Raw genomic sequence first — 25,431 nt, 5'->3', positions numbered from 1 at the left:
ATATGTTCTGCGTTCGTAGACGTTTTAATATTATGTAGACCCCTATACAGAATCGAGTCGCCCAATCTGTCTGATTTTACGACAGCTAGCTAACTTTACGGCAATAGCCTCCACCAGGCCTTCCTACGGGGTCTGGATCGTAGAATTCGGCAAAAAAGGATGCCAGTAGAGTCAGTCCACGGTAAAGTTGATATTTCCTCCGCGGGGGATGAAACTGCAAATGAAACCCCCCGGTTGCCAACCTCCCCTGGCAAATATTCTCCCTATAGCCGGCGTGGTTTAGTCTGGTTGAGACTAGCTTTGGTGCCGGGTGCAAAGGCAAGCTCTAACGTAACGTGGTAACTTACCAGACTAACCAAGCACAGTCTAAAGGATGGCGGCTGATTTGAAGGGAAAAGTGCAAACAGGTAAGAAAACGGCGGCGACGAAGCGACAGGTTCTATCGTAACACCTCCGTGCGTCTAAGGACTGCTGTGGACAAGTCTACTGCCATCTGTGTGGATGCTGTATGGTTTGGCCTAGAGGCCATATGCTAATCTCCAAGCAGATCCACACCGGGCGCGAAAATCGTAGTATGCTAGCCAGAGAAGGTCCAGTCATACTACGATTTTCGCGCCCGGTGTGGATCTGCTTGGAGATTAGCCATATGCCACATGTTGTGATCGTTGGCATGCCCTCGGTCACATGGCTCAGCGGCCTTGAGTTGAAAAGTAGGACGACCGGTCGCTAAATTTCAGAGTGAGACTTCAGCCGTATGGCTTCAGCTCCTGTCTGTAAAGTAAATTGTGTGCCCACTGTGTGTTCTATCTCGCTGTAACGTTGCAAGCTGGATTTTCAGGTTGTTTGTCTGAGTTCAAAGTTCCCCATGCATGCCATGACAAGGGGGCGTGGCAGTGTGAACTTTTGACACTGACTTGGGGTCAACCCGCGGGCAAATAGTGATCATGATCTCCAAGCAGATCCTACGGTGGTATCCGTGGACCAAACAATACGTACGTAGAGATCTGCTTGGAAAATAAATCGGGCAAAAGGTGAGATCTACTTGGAAAATAAATCAGGCAAAAGGTGAGATCTACTTGGAAAAGAAATCGGGCAAAAGGTGAGATCTACTTGGAAAAGAAATCGGGCAAAAGGTGAGATCTACTTGGAAAATAAATTGGGCAAAAGGTGAGATCTACTTGGAAAATAAATGGGGCAAAACAAAATAAATCGGGCAAAAGGTGAGACCTACTTGGAAAATAAATTGGGCAAAAGGTGAGATCTACTTGGAAAATAAATCGGGCAAAAGGTGAGATCTACTCGGAAAATAAATCGGGCAAAAGGTGAGATCTACTCGGAAAATAAATCGGGCAAAAGGTGAGATCTACTCGGAAAATAAATCGGGCAAAACGTGAAAATAAATCGGGCAAAAGGTGAGATCTACTTGGAAAATAAATCGGGCAAAAGGTGAGATCTACTTGGAAAAGAAATCGGGCAAAAGGTGAGATCTATTTGGAAAATAAATCGGGCAAAAGGTGAGATCTACTTGGAAAATAAATCGGGCAAAAGGTGAGATCTACTTGGAAAATAAATCGGGCAAAAGGTGAGATCTACTTGGAAAATAAATCGGGCAAAAGGTGAGATCTATTTGGAAAATAAATCAGGCAAAACGTGAAAATAAATCGGGCAAAGGGTGAGATCTACTTGGAAAATAAATCGGGCAAAAGGTGAGATCTACTTGGAAAATAAATCGGGCAAAAGGTGAGATCTACTTGGAAAATAAATCGGGCAAAAGGTGAGATCTACTTGGAAAATAAATCGGGCAAAAGGTGAGATCTACTTGGAAAATAAATCGGGCAAAAGGTGAGATCTATTTGGAAAATAAATCAGGCAAAACGTGAAAATAAATCGGGCAAAAGGTGAGATCTACTTGGAAAATAAATCGGGCAAAAGGTGAGATCTACTTGGAAAATAAATTGGGCAAAAGGTGAGATCTACTCGGAAAATAAATCGGGCAAAAGGTGAGATCTACTCGGAAAATAAATCGAGCAAAACGTGAAAAAAAATCGGGCAAAAGGTGAGATCTACTTGGAAAATAAATCGGGCAAAAGGTGAGATCTACTTGGAAAATAAATCGGGCAAAAGGTGAGATCTATTTGGAAAATAAATCAGGCAAAACGTGAAAATAAATCGGGCAAAAGGTGAGATCTACTTGGAAAATAAATCAGGCAAAAGGTGAGATCTATTTGGAAAATAAATTGGGCAAAAGGTGAGAGCTGCTTGGAAAATAAATCGGGCAAAAGGTGAGATCTATTTGGAAAATAAATCGGGCAAAAGGTGAGATCTACTTGGAAAATAAATCGGGCAAAAGGTGAGATCTGCTTGGAAAATAAATCGGGCAAAAGGTGAGATCTATTTGGAAAATAAATCGGGCAAAAGGTGAGATCTGCTTGGAAAATAAATTGGGCAAAACGTGAAAATAAATCGGGCAAAAGGTGAGATCTACTTGGAAAATAAATCGGGCAAAAGGTGAGATCTGCTTGGAAAATAAATCGGGCAAAAGGTGAGATCTATTTGGAAAATAAATCGGGCAAAAGGTGAGATCTATTTGGAAAATAAATCGGGCAAAAGGTGAGAGCTGCTTGGAAAATAAATCGGGCAAAACGTGAAAATAAATCGGGCAAAAGGTGAAGCTAAAAGTTGCCCTACTCTACTCTACTCTTGGACTCTTCCAGTGCAAACTTTCAATGTTATCACTAATATCAGCATTTTAATTTGTTGCACCACTCAAATGTTGGTTCACATTACAGACAGACTTTCAGGAGACTTTCAATCCTTTATTCCAGGTTAAAAGTGGCCAAGTCTCAAACCAAAAACACTGCAACCTTGATTTTTCACCAGTATGTACAGCATGTAATTTGGTCTGATATTTCAACCACAGTAAGACAGCACGGACAGCCTTGCCTTTTGTGACAATTTTCATCGAAAATACAATTGCAAGGTGGGTAGTCACCATGGCCTTGTATTTAATAATTTACTACATTTTTCGGCTTATAAGGTATTTTTTCATTCTGGTGATTTCTGTCTTTGCACTACCTTTTTTGGATTTATAGGTGTCAATGAATTGAGAAATACAAGCTCACTGAATAGACTGGAAAACATCTGTATGCTATTATTTATAACCTTTGTATTATAGGCACAGTATCTTTATAATATTATACCAAACAATCCCATTCATCAAATTGCAGCATAAAAACCTGCCACGTTACATTATACTCCTAATGAGCTTCTCTCTGCTTTTCAGTTCTGGGACCTATCGAGCCCTCCCAGCTCGGTCGAACCCTCACCCATGAGCACCTCATGATCGATGCCTCCCCCCTGGGGGCTAACGTCCCCTGCCCCTCGTTCCTCCCAAACATGAACAGCCTACCCTTCACAATGGAGAACCTGGGATTCATCAGGCAGTTCCCGTAAGTCAACAGTTGTGGCTTTGTGTGTTTTTGCTTTTGTATGAGCAACTGCTGTAGATATAGTTGCATGGCTAGCCTGATTTTAATCGCGCTTGTAGTCAGCCGCCCGTAACCGGCCAGGGGACATAAACCCCCGGAAAGCTGGAGTTTGCGTTATACAGACTAGTTGCATGGCTTTGCATTATGATATACTGCAGCATGACCATGGCCCAACATGGCGGTGCACATAACAGCATCTACTAGTAGGCTTATGCAGCTGCTTACATCTAACTCTTCTTCTCCTTCAGTCAAACTCGAAGCATAATGGATTTTGCTTGAGACGAAGCGTAATGCTTTGTCAGTAATCTCCAAGCAGATCTATTAGTGGCAACAACAGTATCCAAAGGGCAAAAGCAACCACCGATAGATCTACTTTGTCAGTAGCTGGTAGTGTACTGCGGCTTTACTATGGCTCACATGTAAGTCTAAACTATGCTTTTTGGCTCTATTTGTATAATGGTGATTAGGAAACGGAAAATCAAGGTGTATCCAATCCAGGTGGTCAATTCCACAGCTATTGATGATAACTATCCAAGGTCTTTGAAAATTGCTTGAAGATCATATAACAGCCATCAACAACCTATCTGATTGATACACGGGTTCATCTAAATCAGGAAAGAGGGGCGCTACACCCTCTTGTTTCAGCCCAGCGCCCCCTTGTCAAATTCAGATTTTAGCTTAATATCCAGCATTCAGCCTTCACTCAGCAATCAATTCATCCATAAATACATAGAATTTGCTCCCTTGCATGTGTGTGCTCCCTCTTGTTTAGTTTTTCTAGAAAAAACCCTGTCATACATTATTGTCCTTATAATTAGCTAAGCTTCAAACATTTGATATAATCAAGGCAGTTAAATTAAGTTAAAGAGTCTCTCTAGTTTAAGACCCGATACACACTTGGAAAATTGTCTGGACATACGACAACGACGTTAAGATGTACATCACCTTTTTTCCTGGGTGTGAATTGACCCCCACGTCGTACAACAGGTATTTTCACCCAGGGTGAACATACGTTGTTTGTCTAATTGATTTTTTTATTACCCTAGGTGGAGCTACAAGCCCAACCTGACTCTGTATGGGGAGGAGAAGCATGTGATAGAAGAGCTGAAGTTCTTTAAACAGCATGGTGGATCCTCCATGGTGGAATGTACCATTGTGGGTCTGGAGAGGGACATGAACATGATGAAGAGAATGGCAGAGGAGTCTGGGGTCAACATCATCTCTGGAACAGGTAATGATAGGAAAGAACATCCATCTCTAAGTATGCAAGTTGCGTGCATAGTTCAGTGGTTAGCGACAACGCCCCTGGACCAAAATGTTGATAGTTTGAATCCCAACTGCTGTCACTGAACCGACAAGCATGCTACTGGAAAAGGTTGCAGTTCTAAGGACATCAAGTTACGCTGTGGTTTACTGTTCATTGTACAATGGAAAAGAGCTAGGGGAATTTACCCAGTACAATGAACTGACCTGTATATAGTGTCTGTCTTCTCTGTCACCACCAGTGGAAGATTAGCTCTTCAGTGAACTAAACTGTTCTGAGATCACATTCTTTATTTCCAATATGGGAATGAAATCAAGAAAGTACAACTTGCCAAACTCATGAATACTATAGCACTGATTCACAGAAGACTGAGAAACCAGGGAATGATAATGTGAAAAAGAAATATAGATAACAAAAGGAGACTGTCACTCCATGCAGGATCTAGGATAGCAAGTGTATCAATCAAGATTTGTCATTGCTGTATATTTCTTTTGAGGAGTTTGAATGTCTTAATGTCTTTGTATTGATTGTTTAACTTTCAACCTCCTAATGTAGTCTTTTGGCACCAGTTTCGTTGGTTACCAGGATAGGCAGTAGGGAGAAGGTTGTGAAACACTAGGTGTGAGTAGCACAGTCTCCTAGCTCCAGGGGATTGGGCCCGCCAGCGCACAGGCCGCACGCCATAACCGCTAGGCTTAAAGGTCCGGACCAGTTAGACTGGTCAGTTAGTGGCACTTGAACCCCACTGTTACAGTTAAAATAAGTGTTGTTTTCTTCTTCCCCCAGGTTACTATGTAGATGCTGCACTTCCACAAGACGTACACAGTGCAACTCAGGAACAGCTGGTTTCTACCATGATCCAAGACATCACCCAGGGGGCTGCGGGGACAAGCATCAGGTGTGGGGTGATTGGAGAGATTGGAACATCCTGGCCAGTCACAGGTTTGTATATGACTGCCATAATCGAATCATTAACACACCCTTTCCATTAGAGGCTGTGACTGCTGGGCGACCAAATTTTTTTAACGTTTTGTTTGTTTTATTGTCTTTTAACTTTAACGTCTTGCATCATATTCCAATTTTGACCACTGCATGGTCGCTCGGCAATTGCCGTCTAGTGCAAACAAGGTGTAAACCTAAGGTACACACATTTAAAAGGTTCACAGTGCACGATGATGGTGAATGTAACTCTTCAGTAGTAGTAGCCCTAGTAAAACTATCATATCATATTCATTTCTTCAGCCATACCACATGATTTGTTTGCAAATTGAAAAATGACAAGAAACTGTGTATAGGAACAAAATATGATGGTAAGAAAATATTACACAACGATACCTAATTTATGACTGACATTGCAATATGGAGACCTTTTTTATCATTCTCTATGACTGCAACATCTTTCTTTGTCTCCATAGCAACGGAGAAGAAGGTTCTTCAGGCCACAGCTGCAGCTCAGACCCAGCTGGGCTGCCCCGTCATCATCCACCCCGGGCGGAACAAACAGGCGCCGGCAGAGGTCATCCGCATCCTGGCAGAGGCCGGGGGCGACATCAGCAGGACTGTCATGTCTCATCTCGACAGTACGTTATTTTGGTGGTTTTCTTTATCATCATTCTTGTAGCATGGGTAGTCCAGTGGTTAGCGATCTTGTCTCTGGAACTAGAAGCCCCGGGTTTGATCCAGCTGTGTCGCTCACCCGACTACCAGGAAGGGTCGCAGTCCTTAGGACAAGATGTTAAGCCGTGGTCCATTGTTCATTGTGCTTGTCGAAAAGAGCTAAGGGAATTTCCCCGGTACAATTAAACTGAAAATACTGTACATAGCGTCTGTCCTCTCTGTCACGAACGGTGGAAGATTACAGCTGCATGCAAAATTATTCAACCCCCTTGCATTTTGGACACTTTGGCAAATTGAGGAACATTACAACTGCAGAATATTACTAAATCACATAACTGATGAATAGATATGTTATTACAATATGATATCACAGCAAAAGTCAAGATTTTTTCATGATCCATTTTTTGCACAAAAAGCAGGTTGCAGAATTATTCAAACCCCCATGAAGGTCTGTCTTTAGTACTTCGTGCAGCACACCTATTTACCTAAAAGCTGCAATGACATGATGTAGACTTGAACGATAGCTTGTCACAAGCTTCTGGTAGTGCTCTTTGGGAATTTTGACCCATTTCTCGAGGGCAATGGCCTGTCTCCAGCTCAGCAATTTTCTAAGGTCTATGTACCGCAACTGCTCTCTTTAGATCCAACCAGAAATTCTCACCTGGGTTTAAATCTGGAGACTGTTATGGTTACTCACACCGGGCCAATGGCAATGTATGATCATCTGTGTATGAGACTAGTATGGTTACTCATACACAGATGAGCTACCATGCTAAACTCTGCCTCTCCCTTTCTCTTATTATCCAGGAACGATCTGTGATCATGGCGAGCTGTCTGAGTTTGCAAAGCTTGGCTGCATCATGGAGCTGGACCTGTTTGGGATCGAGGTGTCGTACTATCAGCTGGGAGACTTTGACATGCCCAGCGATGCCCAGCGTATCAAGATGATCAAACACGTGCTGGATGAGGGTTACGAGGACCGTGTGGTGATCGCACACGACTTATACACCAAACATAGGCTGGTATGTGGACAATGTCAATCTTTTAATGTGGATACAGTCATAACTGCCCAAGGAGACCACTTGGAAGCGACAAAATCTGATCTATTGACAGGTGGTCACTATAGACAGGAATCTTGTACTTGTATCAATGGGAAAAATTATACAAGGGAGCACCAAAAAGTGGTTACATTGGCCAGATGGTCCTTATTTAGAGATTATCACTTGTACAGATTTGGCAGTATTTTGTTTTTGGCTAAAAATAACATTAAAGGCAAGTTGAAACATTTCCTCTTTGTCCTCTGCCTGGATGAATTCTTGATGTTTGATAGGATTAATCTATAGAGAAGTCTTATCAAAGTACCAGTGCTGGTGTAAGAATCAAAGCACTATATCATTAGATAGATTTAATATGTTGCTTAGTCTTACAACATTTTGATCTACACACGTTTGTAGAGTATACATGCTAGTTGACAATTTCTGAGACTGAACAAATGATGATTTGTAATCATCTGACTTTTCCAGATGCACTACGGCGGCCACGGCTACTCCCACATCCTGCTGAACGTGGTGCCCATGATGCTGGCCAGGGGAATCTCACAGGACCAGGTGGACAAGATGCTCATCCACAACCCCAGCAACTGGCTCACCTTCAAGTGAAGAAACCAACAACATGCTGACACTTCTACTTGAATTTCTGGTGCAAAGATCATTGTTTTTATATGGCTGAGACAAGATGCTCATCCACAATCCCAGCAACTGGCTCATTTTCAAGTGAAGAACCAAACAAAATACTTTCAATTCCATGGCCAGTGAAGAACCAAACAACAACATGCTGTCGCTTCAAGTGAAGAACCAAACAACGTGCTTTCACTTCTTGTGCAAAGATCGTTGCTCTTTATGTTTGCTTAGGACAATTTTAACATTGGTTATAGTGCTAGCAGTAGCTGTATACATGTACAGTATCAAATATTGATTATACTGCTGCGGGTGTCCCTGACACGGGTTGTCATCAGTCGGCTAGTCTTCACACCATGTTTCCAGGTGGCTCTGTCTGCGAATTTCTGAAAAGTATGTGCCAAGAACAGAATGCATCACTGCCAGGTTATATGTTGATATCATACCTCTATGTGATGTTATTATTGTGCCAATCCTTGATATCAGGTCTTGCTAGTGATTAGGAAAACACCCTTGTAAATGAGTTCCTCTGAACTTTCCATCTTTAGATGCCAGTTCTAGAGTTAAAAGTTTCAATGCATAACCACCTCTTTACAAATTTTCAATTGTTCTAAGCTATTGCAGTGACTTAGCTATGATCATGTTAACGTAAGAAAGAGAATAATTTAAAGACAATTACGTCTTCAGAATCATTGCAGGTATTCATTACATTGTCAACATTCTACCTTCTATTAGGTAAAACATTGTATTTGTTCCCGTCAAATCATTGAAATATTTACCTGTATAAATTGTATCCTTTGTGAACATGACAAAGCAAGCAATGAATAAAGCTAAAAGATTTTTTGGAACAAATGAAATGTCCTGGTTGTGTTTTGGTATGGCTAAGATTGAGATTCAAGATTCAGTGCATAAGTGAAGGTATATGGTTCTTTCATTAATTTATAGATCTGAAGTTTAGCTATGTGTATGCTATGATGGTGTACTCTCTGGATCAAAATACTCATTATGCTTTACCGTATCTCTGTACTTGTGTGTATGTGGTGCGTGTGTGTGTGTGTGTGTGTGCGTGGAGGGGGGGGGGCACATGTGCATCACCATTTGGTTTGTAGCCTGGTACCCAAACCTATTATAGCCCCTGAGTCTCTTCTGTCTTCTCCACTATTTGTAAATACTGTATGTCAAATATGGTGAAAGACAAAATGTATTTAATTTCAATCCATCCCATCTATGATCACGTAAGATGGAGCTCTTTAAAGAAGGCACCAGATTTACAGACAAGAAGACTACTACTCAAATTTTAACATCTCAACTCACACGTTACAGAAAAAGTGGTATCTTTCGTCTTCCACTATTCAGAAAAAGAAGGTTTAAATTTGAACCTCCTTGGTTAAACCCAACAAGCATTTAGGCTAGAGTAGTCATGTGATATTGCAATTGATTCTCATTGCCTTTTTCCTATTACTTGCAATTAGCCTTTGGGTAAGAATTTGCCATAAACTTTATCAGAACTTATTCCCTTTTGTATGTTCCAGTCATTGGGTGCATTGACCCCTCTCAGCTGGGTCGAACCCTGACCCACGAGCATCTGTGGTGCGATGCCTCTCCCCTGGGGATGCCCACCTGCCCCTCTTTCCTCCCCAACCTGAAAAGCCTGCCGTTCAACATGCAGAACCTAGGATTCATCAGGCAGTTCCCGTAAGTTGCTTGATGCTAGTATCATCATCATCATCTGGTCGTGGAAGTGGTTTTTATTGGTCAGAAATTACCCGCAATGGCAGTCTTTTTAGCGCTGAATTGATGCAGGGTTTACATGTATGTTTTACATAATATACAACATATACCTAATCTAGCCACACTTGCATTTTGTGGATTTTGTGGATTTTGTGGAAGGGTCTGGGCGGCTGCCATTTGGCGCCACCAGGTGACCTCAATACGACCTTCCCCAACCGAAGTCAGGTACCCATTTACACCTGGGTGGAGTGAGGAAAGTCTTGTAAAGTGCCTTTCCCAAGGGCACAAGATCGGTGACTCGACAGGATTCGAACTCGGGACCTCTTGGTTCTGAGCCGAACGCTCTGCCGATGCGCCACACGACCCCACAAAGTGTCACAGATATTCATCACCCTCCTCCTCAAGCCCTCCGTATCCTCCATTGCTCTGGGCAGTTCTTCCAGAGTACAGTCTGCATTATCACACAGTTGATGTATGTAGTCCTGGTATATGTAATACATGTACATGGGCATACAAGTATAGGTAGACTACACACAACCTATCTACATCAACTGTATGAGGGTTCGTGCTGTACTCTGGAAGGCTTGCCCACAGCTAAGATGGGAAAGAAGGGCTGGTAGAGAAGGGTCATGAATAGGGGTGGGTACCGGTACCGTGTACCGGTACAAAACCGGTATTTCTTAATGGACTTGTAAAAAAAAAACGGTCAGTAAAAAATCAGTGGACCGGCCTATGGACCGATTAGAAAATTCATAGTACATTGTACCAGGCTACCAGCAGGCGGCCACATAAATGGTGTAAGAAAATACAAAACAGCAGATTTAACGAGTCGTTTTCGAAGACATTAGCTGTGAATCATATCTAGAAAACAGATGGCGAGGAGAATATAGTTATAATTTTGAGACAAAGTGCAAACCTAAGAAATTATATCCTTCCACACATGACGTTTGGAGACTTTTACATGTGTCTCGCTCTCCAAAATATGATGTACTGCGACACTACTATAATCAGGTATAGGTACAGGTACAGGTACAGGTCCGGACCTGGAGCTGACACTCTGGACCTGGGCTGGACCTGAATTTTATGTACCGGTACCCACACCTAGTCATGAACATCCCTGAGACCTTCAATACCAGATGATGATGATGATGATGGTATTGTCTTGAGGTTGCTGGATGCTGGTACAGTCAAACCTGGTTGGGCAACCACCTGGCATAGCCAACCACCTCCAGTCATAGACTACATTAAAAAGCACTATCCAATATCATTAAGACCCTCTTGTCTGGAGCAACCACCCTCAGTCATTAACCATTCTTTCCTCAGTGCTTTGAGTGCTTGCTGAGACAAAGTTTGAATCACTGTATTTCATCTCAAGTGCTTGCTAATTTTTCTTATGAAATGATATACAGTTAATAGGAAAATTATTCATACCCCTCATAGCTCTTCATTTTTTTGTTATGTGAAAAGTGGTTTTGTTCTTTAAACTACTGGTCAAAGCTTAATAGAAATATTGATAATGGTCCAAAATTCCACAGTATTTCATTCTTGAGAATTTGTTGTTTAGCTGTTCATGTAAAAGGACTACATGTATAATTTGTTGAGAAAATGTTCTGAAAGTACATGTAGTACTTGGTGCAGAAAATTGTATAGTTTAACTCAGTTTCAGAGTGGGGAGTATAAAATAAGAATATTAAGATCCTATTACACCTCTGTTGAGACAAAGAGATGTGATTACAAATTTATTGAGGAAAAAATTTTGACAACATTATATTTATAGCTTGGTCTTTGTCCTTTTTTTATTTGTTTTTCTTTCAACGTTTTATGTAAGATTTATCATACCATTGATAAGTGCTAACATTTTTGTGTGTCAGATACTCCTATACTCCCAACCTAACCTTGCATGGGGAGGAGCAACATGTGATAGAAGAGCTGAAGTTCTTCAAACAACATGGTGGTTCCTCCATGGTGGAATGTACCACTCTGGGCATCAGTAACAATGTGGGGATGTTAAAAACCATGGCTGAAAAAACAGGAGTGAACATCATTGCTGGTGCAGGTAATGATATCTAGCAAAATGATAAAATAGGTAAAATGCTTAAAATGTTTATGAGACCAATGACACCAATGTACAACATTTTCCGATTATATTCAACAATGATTATATTATTCATTGAACGTAGACATTACACTGTATATTCACCATTCTGATGTTATTTAACATCAAACCAACCAAGATCATACTTCCAGCTCTTGATTCTTGCTGCCAGGTACATAATTGCATTAAATGTTGATTACTTTGATGAAGTCACTTTGAACACAGCAGCGTATTTGCAGCCCGACTGGAAAGCAAATAATGCAAATGTTGTACATGTATATAATCACAATGAGTTAGCACCTTTTGCTTCACAAAAGTACATTATATCAAGCTACACTATCTGTTTCTGAACCAGCTGCTCTGTTTACTGTTCACTATCACTTTTATAAGCAGTTTCAATGACAGCAAGACTGTATTCCTACAACATCGGTCATCAGTTTGATTTTTGTATGCTGTAGTTTATACCAAAGGGGATGTCACTGTAGCTCATTACTGGTAGCAGCCTCACAGTTGAGCTCCTGGTTCCATTTAATAGGTAACTGGGAGACCCTGGTTCAATCCTGGGAAGGGTATCTTGTTTGGGGCTGCACCATCTTTCGAAAGGGACGTAAGATGGAGGTGCCTCAAGCACGTTTAAGGGGAAGGGCTAGCAACCCCTCCCTGTAATAATACGGCAGAGAAACATGCTAACCTATGTGCCACTAGGAACTACAAGGTGAACAACAACAATAAGTATATCATTGTATCAAACAAATTATATCAAATTGATACATTTTTCGCAGGTTATTATGTGGATTCGTCCCTCCCACCAGAGGTACACAGTGCAAGTCAGGAGCAGCTGGTTTCTACCATGGTCCAAGACATCACCCAGGGGGCTGCTGGGACAAGCATCAGGTGTGGGGTGATTGGGGAGATTGGAACGTCCTGGCCGATAACAGGTGATCTCCGTCAACGTTTATCTACTGGGTTACATGATGACTGTAATTCTTGTTTCTTTACCTGTAACTTTATGTTCACTGTTTTCACTGTCACCTCTGTATCGTGAAGTTATCATCATCGTTAAATACCAGTTGTGATTATTTATGATTCCTTCACACATCCATTCTGCGAAGTTACAGTTCAGTGAAAATGTCCATTTTCCTTACACCGTAAAATTTTGCTACCGTGAAGATAAAGTGAAATACAGTATACGCGTATCCACCACATGGAAACCAGTGTGCTCAAGAGATCTCAAGTGCAGCATCCCCCTGGTATGGACAGTTTAGATATGGAGGAGTGCAATGTACTGGCAGAAGCTGTGTTTGAGATCTCTTTAGACGTAAATTTTGAGCTATAACATGTGACTCAGCACAGTTATGTTAATAGACATTAAGATAAGGTTGCTATGATTGCACAAAAATAAAATGGAAATGTGCACTTCCCCTATACACCAAAAAGCAAGGGGAAGGATTCTAACTCACCTTATTATCTCTTGTCTCCATAGCAACTGAGAAGAAGGTTCTTCAGGCCACAGCTGCAGCTCAGACCCAGCTGGGCTGCCCCGTCATCATCCACCCCGGGCGGAACAAACAGGCGCCGGCAGAGGTCATCCGCATCCTGGCAGAGGCCGGGGGCGACATCAGCAGGACTGTCATGTCTCATCTCGACAGTACGTTCTTTTTCTTCTTCTTCTTCTTTTTTAATTTAAAGATTGTTTGGTAAGGCCTCTTTTCCAATGTACAGTGATTGTTGAGCAACCGTTGAGAAATCAAAATTGGAGGCTGGGGGGGCCGTCATTTCTCATCTCGACAGTACGTGAAATGTGCATCACTAGACTTGAGACATTGCAAGCAAGACTATTACTTTTTCATCATGGCTTTCCCACTGACACTTAGAGTAGCTTGCAAAAAAGTGATTGTGTTTTTAGCTTCTGTGGCATCTGTTATTCTATCAAATCAAATCAGTTTATTGATTTATCTATCCGTCTATTCAGTGATATATAAATCAACTCATCCTTCCTTTCCACCAAAAAAATAGAAATAAAAAAGCTGGTGAGACACCAACCAAACTGACATCTTATCTGTAACCAAGATTCTTTCTTGGTCCACTGGGATCTGAAATAATCACGTGTAACCATACATGTATGTGAAATGTGCCTCACTAGACTCGAGACAAGAGTATCACTTTTTAGTCATGGCTTTGAGACTCAAAGTGACATGAAAAAGTGTTATAAGCCTTCGAAGCATCTGTTAGTCTATTCTATTCAAATTATGATGATTTCATTATAACAATTGAGAAGAATCAATTCAATACGTATGGCCTGAAGCCTAAGAACAGTGTTACTTGTTATAGAAGAACTTTATTGCACGACAATGGTATATGGTACAAAGTATGGCAAGAATTTGTAAACATAATACAAAGTAGAAGTATAGAATAAAACTTAACATCCTAATTTGTTTCTTTCCACAGGAACTATCTCTGACAAAGGCGAGCTGTCTGAGTTTGCCAAGCTGGGGTCCTACATGGAGTGGGACCTGTTTGGGATAGAGGTATCCTACTACGCGCATGTGACGAATATCGACATGCCCAGCGACGCTCAGAGGATACAGATGATCAAACATGTGCTGGACAATGGTTACGAGGACTGTGTAGTGATTGCGCATGATGTCCACACAAAGCACAGATTGGTGAGATGTTTTGCCTGTTACTAGGCATTAGGAAAATGTACCAGTAGTACCTGAGTGTCCCTGTAGTTCTCACTGTGACCCCATTGAAGAACTTGAGGTTGATTACTTTGAGGCATGAATCAAGATTTGTTCAATAAGATCAGAAGTGTGTATATTTTGCGCAAACATCTATCTTCCTTGAATAATAATTGATAGGGTAGAATGTTATCAAGAATTGTTGTACTTTGTTGTCATAGGTGCTGGGCTGTCTCCAGCTTTAAATTGTTGTGTTTCCCACTCATTGGTAACTTTAGAAGCCCATTTGTTGATCTTTGTTGTTAAAACTGTCATTTTAAACTTACGAAAATACAATTCTGTGTCATAAGATTCAGATTTTTGGGGACAGACAGGGTGAATTTTTTTGTCTGTACCACGAAGCAAATTTCTGTCCCAGAATGAAGGGACGGGTCCTAGAGACAGCCCTGCATTGGTGGTGTAATAAACACTTTAATGGAATGTTAAAAAACTGTGTGTGTTGTATTAACGTCAGATGCACTACGGCGGCCACGGCTACTCCCACATCCTGCTGAACGTGGTGCCCATGATGCTGGCCAGGGGGATCTCACAGGACCAGGTGGACAAGATGCTCATCCACAACCCCAGCAACTGGCTCACATTCAAGTGAAGAACAAACAACAAGCTTTCGCTTCAAGTGAAGAACAAAACAACATGCTGAGACTTCTAGTGAAGAACCAAACAACTTGCTTTCACTTCTATTTGAAGTTCCAGTGCAATGATCATTGCTTTTTATATGGCCGAAGCCAATTTTAATCTGTGACATCCCTATGTTCTGACAAACCTTAACATAGATATGTCATAACATAGGGGCGTCGGAACATAGGGGTGTCCACAATCTTAAGGCTAGTCATAAGTATGTGCGAAGAACAGAGAGCATTACTGCAAGTATTGTGCCTATGGAACTGGCTCACATTCCAATGAACTACAGCAGCAAACTGTTTGGACGTTATAAACTTAAGGATCAGCAACACATTAATGTGACATGACATGTGACGTAGAAAGAAATTTATATCATAATGAAGATGCAGACTATACATCAATGAGGAAATTCTGTTATTTTGTCATGACTAATTTTTTAATCATGGCATATGAAATTAGGTGGGAATTGATATTTCTAGATTTCCAAAAGGATGTACTTTACATAATCAATGATGAGAGTATTCTATGAACTGCACTTTGATAATCAGATCGATTTACCTTATATAGTGATACGATCAAATTTGCAATATGCGGAAGAAATTAGCCAATGTGTCTATCATATGACTACTTAAACTTTGACGGAAGAACTTAATTGTACGACAAAAGTACGGCAAGAATTCTTATATATGTTGAATAATAAATACTTCAATCTTAATGTACTAGAGTGCTGGATTTTTAGAAATGTATCTCTTTGGCCCCAATGGACTACAAATATATCAGTACCACAGCCAGGTCGCATGAACTAACATATCAGTACCACAGTCAGGTACAATAGACTAACCTATCAGTACCATAGTCAGGTCCAATGGACTAACGTATCAGTACCATAGTCAGGTCCAATGGACTAACATGTCAGTACCATAGTCAGGCCCAATAGACTAACATATCAGTACCACAGTCAGGTACAATAGACTAACATATCAGTACCATAGTCAGGTCCAATGGACTAACGTATCAGTACCACAGTCGGGCCCAATGGACTAACATATCAGTACCACGGTCAGGTCCAATGGACTAACATATCAGTACCATAGTCGAGTCCAATGGACTAACGTATCAGTATCACGGTCAGGTCCAATGGACTAACGTATCAGTACCATAGTCTGGTCCAATGGACTAACGTATCAGTACCATAGTCAGGCCCGATAGACGAACATATCAATACCATAGTCAGGTCTAATGGACTAACATATCAGTACCATAGTCAGGTCCAATGGACTAACATCAGTACCACAGTTAGGTCCAACAGACTAACATATCAGTACCATGGCCAGGTCCAATGGACTAGCATATCAGTACCACAATCATGTGTAGTTGACTATCAGTACCACGGTCAGGTCTAATGAACTAACATATCTGTACCATAGTCAGGTCCAGTGCACTAACATAGCAATACTAAGGTCAGGCCCAATGGACGTTACCGCATAGACAGTAGTCGGAAGAACAGCACTGAAACAGCTGTTAGCGCACTGATTAGCAAGCACGCAGGTCAAGGAACTCTCATGCAAACAAACCACGACCTTCAGTGCTTTTATTCTTCGTTATATACGTCCTTGTCCTACTTTTCGAGTAGAGCATGAATACCCAGTGCCGCTGTTGCTATGTAAACCTATGGTGATCTGTGCAACTGTTGCAACACAGCTGGTCCTTTACAAATGTATGGGTGTTTTATTGAAGCTCTTTCTAGAACAAACGCACCACCCACATAGTCCGCACGTGCACATGCCGTGTGCTTCCCTGTATAGACGTGTAAGAAATTCATTCTCGGTGGTAGAAGAAGTATCTGATGCCACAGAACAGCCAATCAAGGTGCGTTATGCTCCTCGCTCGTTCTCATTTAAATGTACACATTTGTAACTTCCGTTACCTTTTGAAGTAAGACGTTCCTGACATGGATTAAGATTTGCGACATATGTAAGGTGCCAAACGTTAACTGTCGTTTTTATGACAACTTAAAACTTTTCTGGCTTTTAAAACGACAGTTTGGCACCTTATATGTGGCATATCTTAATGCCAGAAACGTCTTACTTCAAACGGTAACGGAAGTTACAAAACGTGTACATTTAAATGAGAACGAGCGTCCTGTCACACATCCTGGTAGCTCACAATGGCCTCCTGACATTCCCCAGACCATGGTTGGGAGTTAGTCGTGGGCAAGTTCATGAAGTTCATCTATGGTTGGGAGTTGGTCCGCGACGTTGCCTACTAGTCTTGAGAAAAACATTATTTGGATAGCAAACAGTGCTTAATTATCGTGATTACATTCGATTAAAAGACATAACAGTATTTATTTTCTTCATTGTGACGTCATGAGGGGTAAAGTGAATGATTTATGTAATTACCTGGTGGGAAGATCAGAAAAGAATCAAGCGCTGGAAGTATGGTTTCTGATGGTTCGATGTTAAATAACATCATTAAGGGTGTGTATTTGTTTTAAACGTTTATATTCATTGAATGATACTATTCCTATTACAGATAATAAGAAAATGTTGTATTTTGGTGTCATAAGCACTTTAACGATCGATATGCCCTTTTTGTTTTGCACCACATATGTCCTTCTTTGTTTATTCAATCCTGTTGCCAACGTTCATACTACATTTTGTACTTATGTTCATATACATTACATTACAATACATACTCAATAGCATAGCGAGAGCGATTTTCCATATACATCAACTTATTTGATTAAAAATTACGGAAGATTTGTGTTATTTTTCCAGACGATCATCATGGATGGAAACAACACGGAAATTGACCTAGACTACCTTTACGGTGACCTGTATGACCACCTGTATGCATATGATGACTTTTTCGATGATTTACTTGGACAAGAAGACGCACCTCATGACCACACTTTCCATTATGCTTCTATATCATTCCGTGTGGCTCTTGGGGCAGTCTACATACTCATCATTATAGTGTGTGGTGTGGGAAACCTGGCGTTCTTAGTGGTCATAGGACGCTTCAAGAAAACCAGGACTAAAACAAACCTGCTGATCGCCAATCTTGCGCTCTCAGACTTTGTCGTGGCCATACTTTGCGTTCCATTCAGCCTTGACTACTATGTTATTAATGCCGGAGGTTGGCGGTATGGAGGGGAACTTTGCACGCTGGTTAACTATGTGAGGATGGTGTCTCTTCACGTGTCGACCAACGCTCTGGTGGTCATTGCGATTGACAGGTAATACGAAAAGTCAGTAGCCTCCTTATGCTTCGGTCCCATTTCCAATCCGGGGCCCGGCCGGGCTGTTTGCGAAAACGAAAAATAGAAAATGCATATCCCGAAAATACACAATTATTAGTATTTGTTTACGTTTTGTGTCTTTTGTTGTCTTGTATATCCTGTTTTTCGTTCCCACAAGCTGGCCGGGCCGGGCCCAGGATTGTAAATGGCCGAAGCATTAGCTGGGATATCCCTATAGCAGCCTCACAGTTGAGGTCTTGATTCCAATTTTGTTTCTAACAGGGCCATCCTGGGTCTGGACATTTCGGTCTGGGCTGCACCCGTCTTTAGGAAGGGACGTAAAAGGGGGGTACTGTGTTTGAGGAGGTGCCTAAAGTAGTCTCCAACCAGACCCAATGGATTGCAAAGACCGTATCCAACTGGAAGAGGGAGCTTGTAATGCAATCCAAGTTGCAAAACGTACTTCCTCTGCCAGTTTGATACGGTCTTTATGCAACCTATAGATCTGCTTGGAGATTAGCCTAGAGAACGTTAAAGAGCTAGCACCGCTACCTGTAGAAATATACCAGGTCTGCTTGTCAACAAGGAGTATTGAGTGCTGTATCATGATAGAAGGAACTTTCTTGTTATTCTAGATACATAACTATAGTTCGTCACCGGTGGCGGCGTGTGGGAAGAACAGGCGCCATTTTGGTGTCCGTCGGTGTCTGGATCACCTCCTTCCTCATCGCCATTCCTTCAGCAAAGTTCTCTACAGTACAGCCGCACTTCCATCAGAGTTCTTCCTTTTGCGGGGTCGTATGGCATGTCAGACACATAACAACCTACAAGGGGTACTATGGCAGTATGTTGGCGTTCCAGTTCGTTCTACCAGTGGTTATCATGGCCGTGTGCTCACTACCTGTAGTCTGGAAAGTGTTTCACAGAGAGCTACCTGGATATCTAACAGATGCGATGAGGAAAAAAGTACAGAGGTCTAAGAAGAAAACACTACGCCTAGTTCTGATCCTTGCTCTGTTCGTGTTGTGCTGGGCTCCGTACTATGTCTACGCTGCACTTAGAGACTTTCACCATGTTCTTACTCTCACTTCTCACAACACTAATATTTTCTATGCAGTGGAGGCAGCAGCAATGGGAAACAGTGTCATAAACACCTGTGTTTACGTGGTGTTCAACAAGAATGTCACTAACTTCGTGAAAATTCTCGCGAAGGAATGCCGCGGTCTTCACCAGGCGAGAGGATCGGACATACAAGTGATGCTGCCATCTGATGATGACGATGACGATGATGATGATATTACGTTTCTATCTTTTATAACCATGGGAAATGCGAGTTTCAGACAAAACTTTGATCGGTGTCGGGAGACTACTTTATAAAAAGTTAATTGTATCGTTTAAATGGGTGCCATTGCAGCCACAAGTACATACAAGGGAATGCTTTCGGTAATTGATAGATTTCTACAGGAACTGACGATGTCACAATTTATCTGGGCACTGTTAATTGAAGGGCTTTGCATACCTCCTATTACTAGTAGTCTCTACCAGACATGATTGGTTGCTAGAAATTATTAGAAATTATCGGCCAAAAACACTGAATGATATGTCCGAGGAGTTAGTTAGCTGGCCATAGAGTTAAAATGTGCAATTTATGGTGTATGGCGTAAATGATAGTAAATGACCTCAACCACGCTGACTTTGTTCTAGTATCGGCGAATTTCTTTTATAGCCTCAGATCTTAACGACTCCAGACAGGTTCCGTGGGTTGCAAGCTGTAACTCTATGGCTTGCTAACTCCTCTGATATATTATTCTACTCTCCAATCAGAGCATGGGTTTCGGCTGGTTTTGGACGTGTTTTTAGACGTTTTTGTCGGGCTTTCTACTTTGTCATCTTTGGGGGGGGGGTGGCTATACAAAAAAAGAAGATGACAAAGTAGAAAGCCCGACAAAAACGCCTAAAAACACGTCCGAAAAACAGCCGAAACCTGCTTGGAGAGTAATATTATTCCGTCTATTTGGCCGACTTCTACTATTTCAAGCAACCCATAGAGTCTGGTTTAGACTAGGCTTTGCAGGCAACGCCTCAGTTCGTTATGTTGTTTTTAGACGCCAATGAACAGCTTAGCACCTGTTGTATATTTTAAAGAGAAGCTGTCACGTGTATACGCAACTACTGTATATTGCTAGTATCTAGGTCAGTGGACAAAAGTATATTGACTTACCGTTTTCTTTCGATAGCAATATTTCGATCTCCTTGCAAGACGACACGCAAATATACGACATGTGTTACACACAAATCGTTAAAGGCAACCAAAGCAATATTAGGGCCAAAAATGGAAATAAAGAGAATGCTGAAGTCTTTATGGTAGTGACATTAACTAACACTGTTAAGCACATTTGCGTAATAACTTCACACTTTGAGCATTTTAAAACCGCGCAAAAACGAGCCGTACAATGATCACCTTAGTTTACAAAAACCCCGCGACGATTTTCAATGAGTTCTAACATGACACCGACGTCATATTTTTGCATCATGGACGTTGCTATACACTGTGATAGTGCTGTTTGAACTAATCATGTATAGAAATGACTAAATAAATTGACTTTCAAAATCCAATTTTCGGGCCCTACTATTGCTTAGGTTTCCTTTAACAGTTACTGACATGACATGACATGACATGACATGACATGACATGACATGACATGACAATTGCATGACATGATCAAGCAAGAAGTCAATGAAAAGGCTGGTAGGTCTTGTCACAGGCATCGATGATCTGTCAGATGATACTTAATTCTATTTACTTCTAAGAGGATCTTCAGTCTTTTCTGCCAATCTAAATCGGTTCTCAAATGATCAAGCCTTACTTAACGACCAAACATTTTGGCAGATAACAAACGCTTTCATAATACTTAATTCCTCAATATCGCCGTATTAGTTTCAATGGGCTTGAAAAACCTTTGTTCATTTCATAGCTCTTATCTTAAATTTGTATGATCTGCTTTGTTTGCAACGTTCTTTGTGTTGGTGGCAGCATGAAAATAAGTCAATGACTTGATGAGGGTGTCGATACCATGTATTGTTAATAAATGTGGCAATGAAAAAACCAATGGCTTATGTATGCTCTAGATGAGTTTACGTAATGAGTTATTCATATTTCTTTGCTTATTATCTTTTTTTATTACTCAACTGAAGAATGCACAGGACACAGAGCTGATGCACTCTAGCAAGTAGCTAATATCTTTGCTTAATTACTACAGATTCAAAGAGACTTGATACCACAAGCAGATTTGAATATGCTAGTGTCATTAGATTTGATAACTCTCACAACTAAAAAATTGGTAAATGTATAAAATATTGCTCTGTTATTGGAAAGGACCTATCGGAAGAAGAAGAAGAAGAAGGACACCTGAACGAACACCTGAAAAGGGACACCTTAAAATCAGGTCAATATTGTGATTCTTCTGGTAAAACAAATAAAACGAAATGAAATGACCATTTTTAGCCCCTTTTGGTTTTGTCAAATAATTAGAGATTTGCGTATGTAAACCTTTAGTGTTTGATAAGTAGAATTTAAAGATTTATTTTGTATCTTGTTGTAGTTGAAGACGTTTTTGTTGTGTCAACAAAGTTTTTTTTTTCTTTTCTCTGTATCATAAATATCAATTCAGAACTTTGTTCAGTTTTATTATGTTTAGCCATACCTAGTATGGCTCAACATATTGTTTTTGTTCATGTTCTTCTTCTTCTTCTTCTTCTTCTTCTTCTCCTCCTGCCAAGTCTTCAAATGGAATCTACTCCGTCATTTTTGGGCCAAACGACCTGAAATTTGGTATGTAGGTAAAGATGGCAAATACCCTTAGGTGCTTTTTCATTTCTTTCGAAACAGGCCTTAAAAACATTTTTATGGAGGTTTTTTGGGGCATTTTTAGACAATTTTTATATTTTGGGCTCCTGTGCCCTGGTATTGCTAGCAAGTGACCTGGAATTCTGTACAAGGGTGCCTTGAACATGTCCCTACAGGATTTCAATCACAATTCTGGTGTACATCACTTCAGAATGCTTCATTTTGGGGACTTTTGGACCCATTTTCAGACCAAAAACAGGCCAAAAGTGGTATCCACGTTCCATGTTCTATTTGCTGCTGGCCAAGGAATCCATGTTCTATCTAAGGATCCCCGCCTTCCATTTGCTACTGGCCAAAGAACACTGTTCTATTTAGGTCACCTGAGGTCATATTGCAGGAACACACGCAAGCCTTTGCAGTAAGAAGCTCTTGGGGTCTCACAGAACTTGTAGAGAGAGTTTTTGTACGGGTGATTTTGGAACAGTCCATTTATGCATCAGGAGGGAGATTGTCGAAGTATAATGCTCTCGCAAATGTTGCCTTTCTACATGCAGTTAATATTTCGATTTGCCCAGGTGTTGTTTTGGGACAGCCCACTTCTTGCATGGGGAGGAGTATGGCTAAACATGCTGTATTTGCTCAGGGGCAAATGACGGCCTTTCTAGTTATGTTTAGCCATACCTAGTATGGCTCAACATATTGTTTTTGTTCATGTTCTTCTCCTCCTGCCAAATCTTCAAATGGCTTCTACTCCGCCATTTCTTAACCAACCGACCTGAAATTTGGTGTGGAGGTTAAGATGGCAAATACCCCCAGACCCTTTTTTTTAATTGTTTTGAAACAGGCCTTAAAATCCATTTTATGGAGGTTTTTTGGGGCATTTTTAGACAATTTTTATATTTTGGGCTCCTGTGCCCTGGTATTGCAAGCAAGTGACCTGAAATTCGGTACAAGGGTGCCTTGAACATGTCCCTACAGGACTTTAATCACAATTCTGGTGTACATTACTTCAGAATGCTTCATTTTGGGGACTTTTGGGCCCATTTTCAGACCAAAAACAGGCCAAAAGTGGTATCCCCGTTCGGGATTGCGGAAAAAGCTGGCCCTGTCTACCTGGCCTGTCTACCCTGGCTACCTCCCTTTTTCGGACCCCAAGGGTATGCATGGGGGTTAGGCCTTTAATGGAATTTCCTTGAGGAAAAACTGGGTCAATGGATGTCCAGATATATGTGTGTGAGCTGGATGGAAGATAATGCCTATTGGTGTTTTGTTGGGGCGGGTGTGTGGGTGAAGCTGGTAAAGCCATTCCACCAAGACTGGAAAAAAAGTTCCAGGTACATGTATACAATAAGCTGCACCTGGAATATTAAACACAATTGAAGTGGAAGGTAAGACAAGGAAGAAAAGAAAACTGGTAGGATGAGCCAGACAACAATAGGACTTTTGTTTGTCACAACAGCTAAATTCTAAACAGATGTCTGACACTCATTGTGGTTACTGTAGCTGATACTGACGAAATCTTTAGCAGCTGCTGTTCTGGCAAACCATCCTATCAGTTTTCGGTTTTCTTTGTTTATCCTGTATCCTGTATCTGATACCCCTTCTATCTAGTTTAACAACAAGAAGTTTGTTTACAAATGATAGATTTTCCTCCAGTGTTGATGGAGTTGCTCATAACTGTCCCTATCCTCCAATAGTATGATCCAGCCCACCCACAGCTGGAATTGCCACTGACCCAGTTTTTCCTCAAGAAAATTCAATCAGATGCAAAACCCCCATGCATGCCCTTGGGGTCCAAAAAGGGTAGATAGCCAGGGTAGACAGGCCAGGTAGACAGGGCCAGCTTTTTCCGCAAACCCATCCCCGTTCCATGTTCTATTTGCTGCTGGCCAAGGAATCCATGTTCTATCTAAGGATCCCCGTGTTCCATTTGCTACTGGCCAAAGAACGCATGTTCTATTTAGGTCACCTGAGGTCATATTACAGGAACACACGCAAGCCTTTGCAGTAAGAAGCTCTTGGGGTCTCGCAGAACTTGTAGAGACAATTTTTTTTTGCATGGGTGATTTTGGAACAGTCAATTTATGCATCGGGAGGGAGATTGGTGAAGTATGATGCTCTCGCAAATGTTGCCTTTCTACATGCAGTTAATATTTCGATTTGCCCAGGCATTATTTTGGGACAGCCCACTTCTTGCATGGGGATTAGTATGGCTAAACATGCTGTATTTGCTCAGGGGCAAATGACGGCCTTTCTAGTTGTTTATAGATCTTTATAGACGAACGTGAGTATGAACGAGTTGCTTCGGCGGGGGTTTAGAACTTTAGAACTTTAGAACTTTATTGTAAATCAAAATTGCAGTCCATAGGACTGAATTGCATTGATTTTACATAGTAATAATAGTATACAAACAATTTAATACAGTAGCATATTACAGTTAAAAAAACACCATTATTTATCAATTATTCAGATTAAAATTATTTTACAAAAATGACAACGTGGGCATAGAGTAATTGGCGGGCATCACATCATAGATAACAGTGTTCTCGGAATGAAAGAGTTTTTGTGTCTGTTCGTCCTGCTGATTGGTGGTTTCAGCCCCACATGTCTACGGAGGCTGTAGGTTGTCTCAACTACCGGGGGCAGGAACTGTCTGCAGGGATGTGTGGGGTCGTCCAGGATCCGCCGCAGCTCGCGTACAGAGGCTTCGTGTCGTCTGGATTGTAGGGTGGGGAGTTTGTGGTGTTTAATGCCAATGAGTTTGCAGCAGAGTTTTTGAATTTTCTCTAGCTCACTCGATAGAGTTTTGGGGAGCCCACCCCACACAGGCGATGCATACTCCATAATAGGCCGGATGAATGAGACGTACACATTCAGCAGTAAGTCGGAGGGAAGCCCGGCCCTCTTAGCAAGGCGTAGGTAGTGAATACGTGGTTGTACCTTAGAGATTATGCCTTTAACGTGCTCGTCCCATGAGAGATCGCTGGTAACAGTGACACCCAGAAGCTTGAATTTTGTTACTCTTTCAACTGCATGACCAGCTAACGTGAGTGGTGGGGGATTAACCGGGACTTTTTTGCAACTAATTATCATGTCTTTTGTTTTTT

The 25,431-nt window shown here is 41.4% G+C and overlaps 3 protein-coding genes across 3 annotated transcripts; all 3 read left to right on the top strand.

Moving 5' to 3' along the window:
• Positions 1 to 340: 340 nt before the first annotated feature.
• LOC136427237 (phosphotriesterase-related protein-like) lies at positions 341 to 8,317 on the top strand. Its single transcript, XM_066416022.1, has 7 exons — positions 341 to 407; positions 3,284 to 3,449; positions 4,535 to 4,719; positions 5,539 to 5,694; positions 6,168 to 6,332; positions 7,177 to 7,391; positions 7,893 to 8,317. The coding sequence occupies exons 1-7, from the start codon at positions 374 to 376 to the stop codon at positions 8,025 to 8,027; spliced, it is 1,056 nt and encodes a 351-aa protein (XP_066272119.1). The 5' UTR covers positions 341 to 373; the 3' UTR covers positions 8,028 to 8,317.
• A 1,263-nt stretch (positions 8,318 to 9,580) lies between these two features.
• Positions 9,581 to 15,948, top strand: LOC136427235 (phosphotriesterase-related protein-like). The gene is made up of 6 exons (XM_066416021.1): positions 9,581 to 9,740; positions 11,648 to 11,832; positions 12,654 to 12,809; positions 13,355 to 13,519; positions 14,320 to 14,537; positions 15,067 to 15,948. Exons 1-6 carry the CDS (start codon positions 9,658 to 9,660, stop codon positions 15,199 to 15,201), a joined length of 942 nt encoding a protein of 313 aa, XP_066272118.1. The 5' UTR covers positions 9,581 to 9,657; the 3' UTR covers positions 15,202 to 15,948.
• Positions 15,949 to 18,022: 2,074 nt separating this feature from the next.
• Positions 18,023 to 19,854, top strand: LOC136426550 (prokineticin receptor 2-like). The gene is made up of 2 exons (XM_066415214.1): positions 18,023 to 18,474; positions 19,113 to 19,854. Exons 1-2 carry the CDS (start codon positions 18,023 to 18,025, stop codon positions 19,852 to 19,854), a joined length of 1,194 nt encoding a protein of 397 aa, XP_066271311.1.
• Positions 19,855 to 25,431: the final 5,577 nt, after the last annotated feature.

This window comes from Branchiostoma lanceolatum, chromosome 2 (genome assembly GCF_035083965.1).
Source record: "Branchiostoma lanceolatum isolate klBraLanc5 chromosome 2, klBraLanc5.hap2, whole genome shotgun sequence".
Classification (NCBI taxonomy): domain Eukaryota; kingdom Metazoa; phylum Chordata; class Leptocardii; order Amphioxiformes; family Branchiostomatidae; genus Branchiostoma; species Branchiostoma lanceolatum.
The sequence above is the reverse complement of the archived record's forward strand: the minus strand, read 5'-3'. Positions and strand labels throughout refer to the sequence as shown.

Bases quoted from the DNA above. Each gene is read 5' to 3' on its own strand.
- LOC136427237 (XM_066416022.1), top strand. From the start codon at position 374: ATGGCGGCTGATTTGAAGGGAAAAGTGCAAACAG. The intron at 408-3,283 runs GTAAGAAAACGG...TCTGCTTTTCAG, and splicing joins GAAGGGAAAAGTGCAAACAG to TTCTGGGACCTATCGAGCCC. The intron at 4,720-5,538 runs GTAATGATAGGA...TTCTTCCCCCAG, and splicing joins CAACATCATCTCTGGAACAG to GTTACTATGTAGATGCTGCA.
- LOC136427235 (XM_066416021.1), top strand. From the start codon at position 9,658: ATGCCCACCTGCCCCTCTTTCCTCCCCAACCTGAAAAGCCTGCCGTTC. The intron at 11,833-12,653 runs GTAATGATATCT...CATTTTTCGCAG, and splicing joins GAACATCATTGCTGGTGCAG to GTTATTATGTGGATTCGTCC. The intron at 12,810-13,354 runs GTGATCTCCGTC...TTGTCTCCATAG, and splicing joins AACGTCCTGGCCGATAACAG to CAACTGAGAAGAAGGTTCTT.
- LOC136426550 (XM_066415214.1), top strand. From the start codon at position 18,023: ATGGATGGAAACAACACGGAAATTGACCTAGACTACCTTTACGGTGAC. The intron at 18,475-19,112 runs GTAATACGAAAA...TTGTTATTCTAG, and splicing joins GTGGTCATTGCGATTGACAG to ATACATAACTATAGTTCGTC.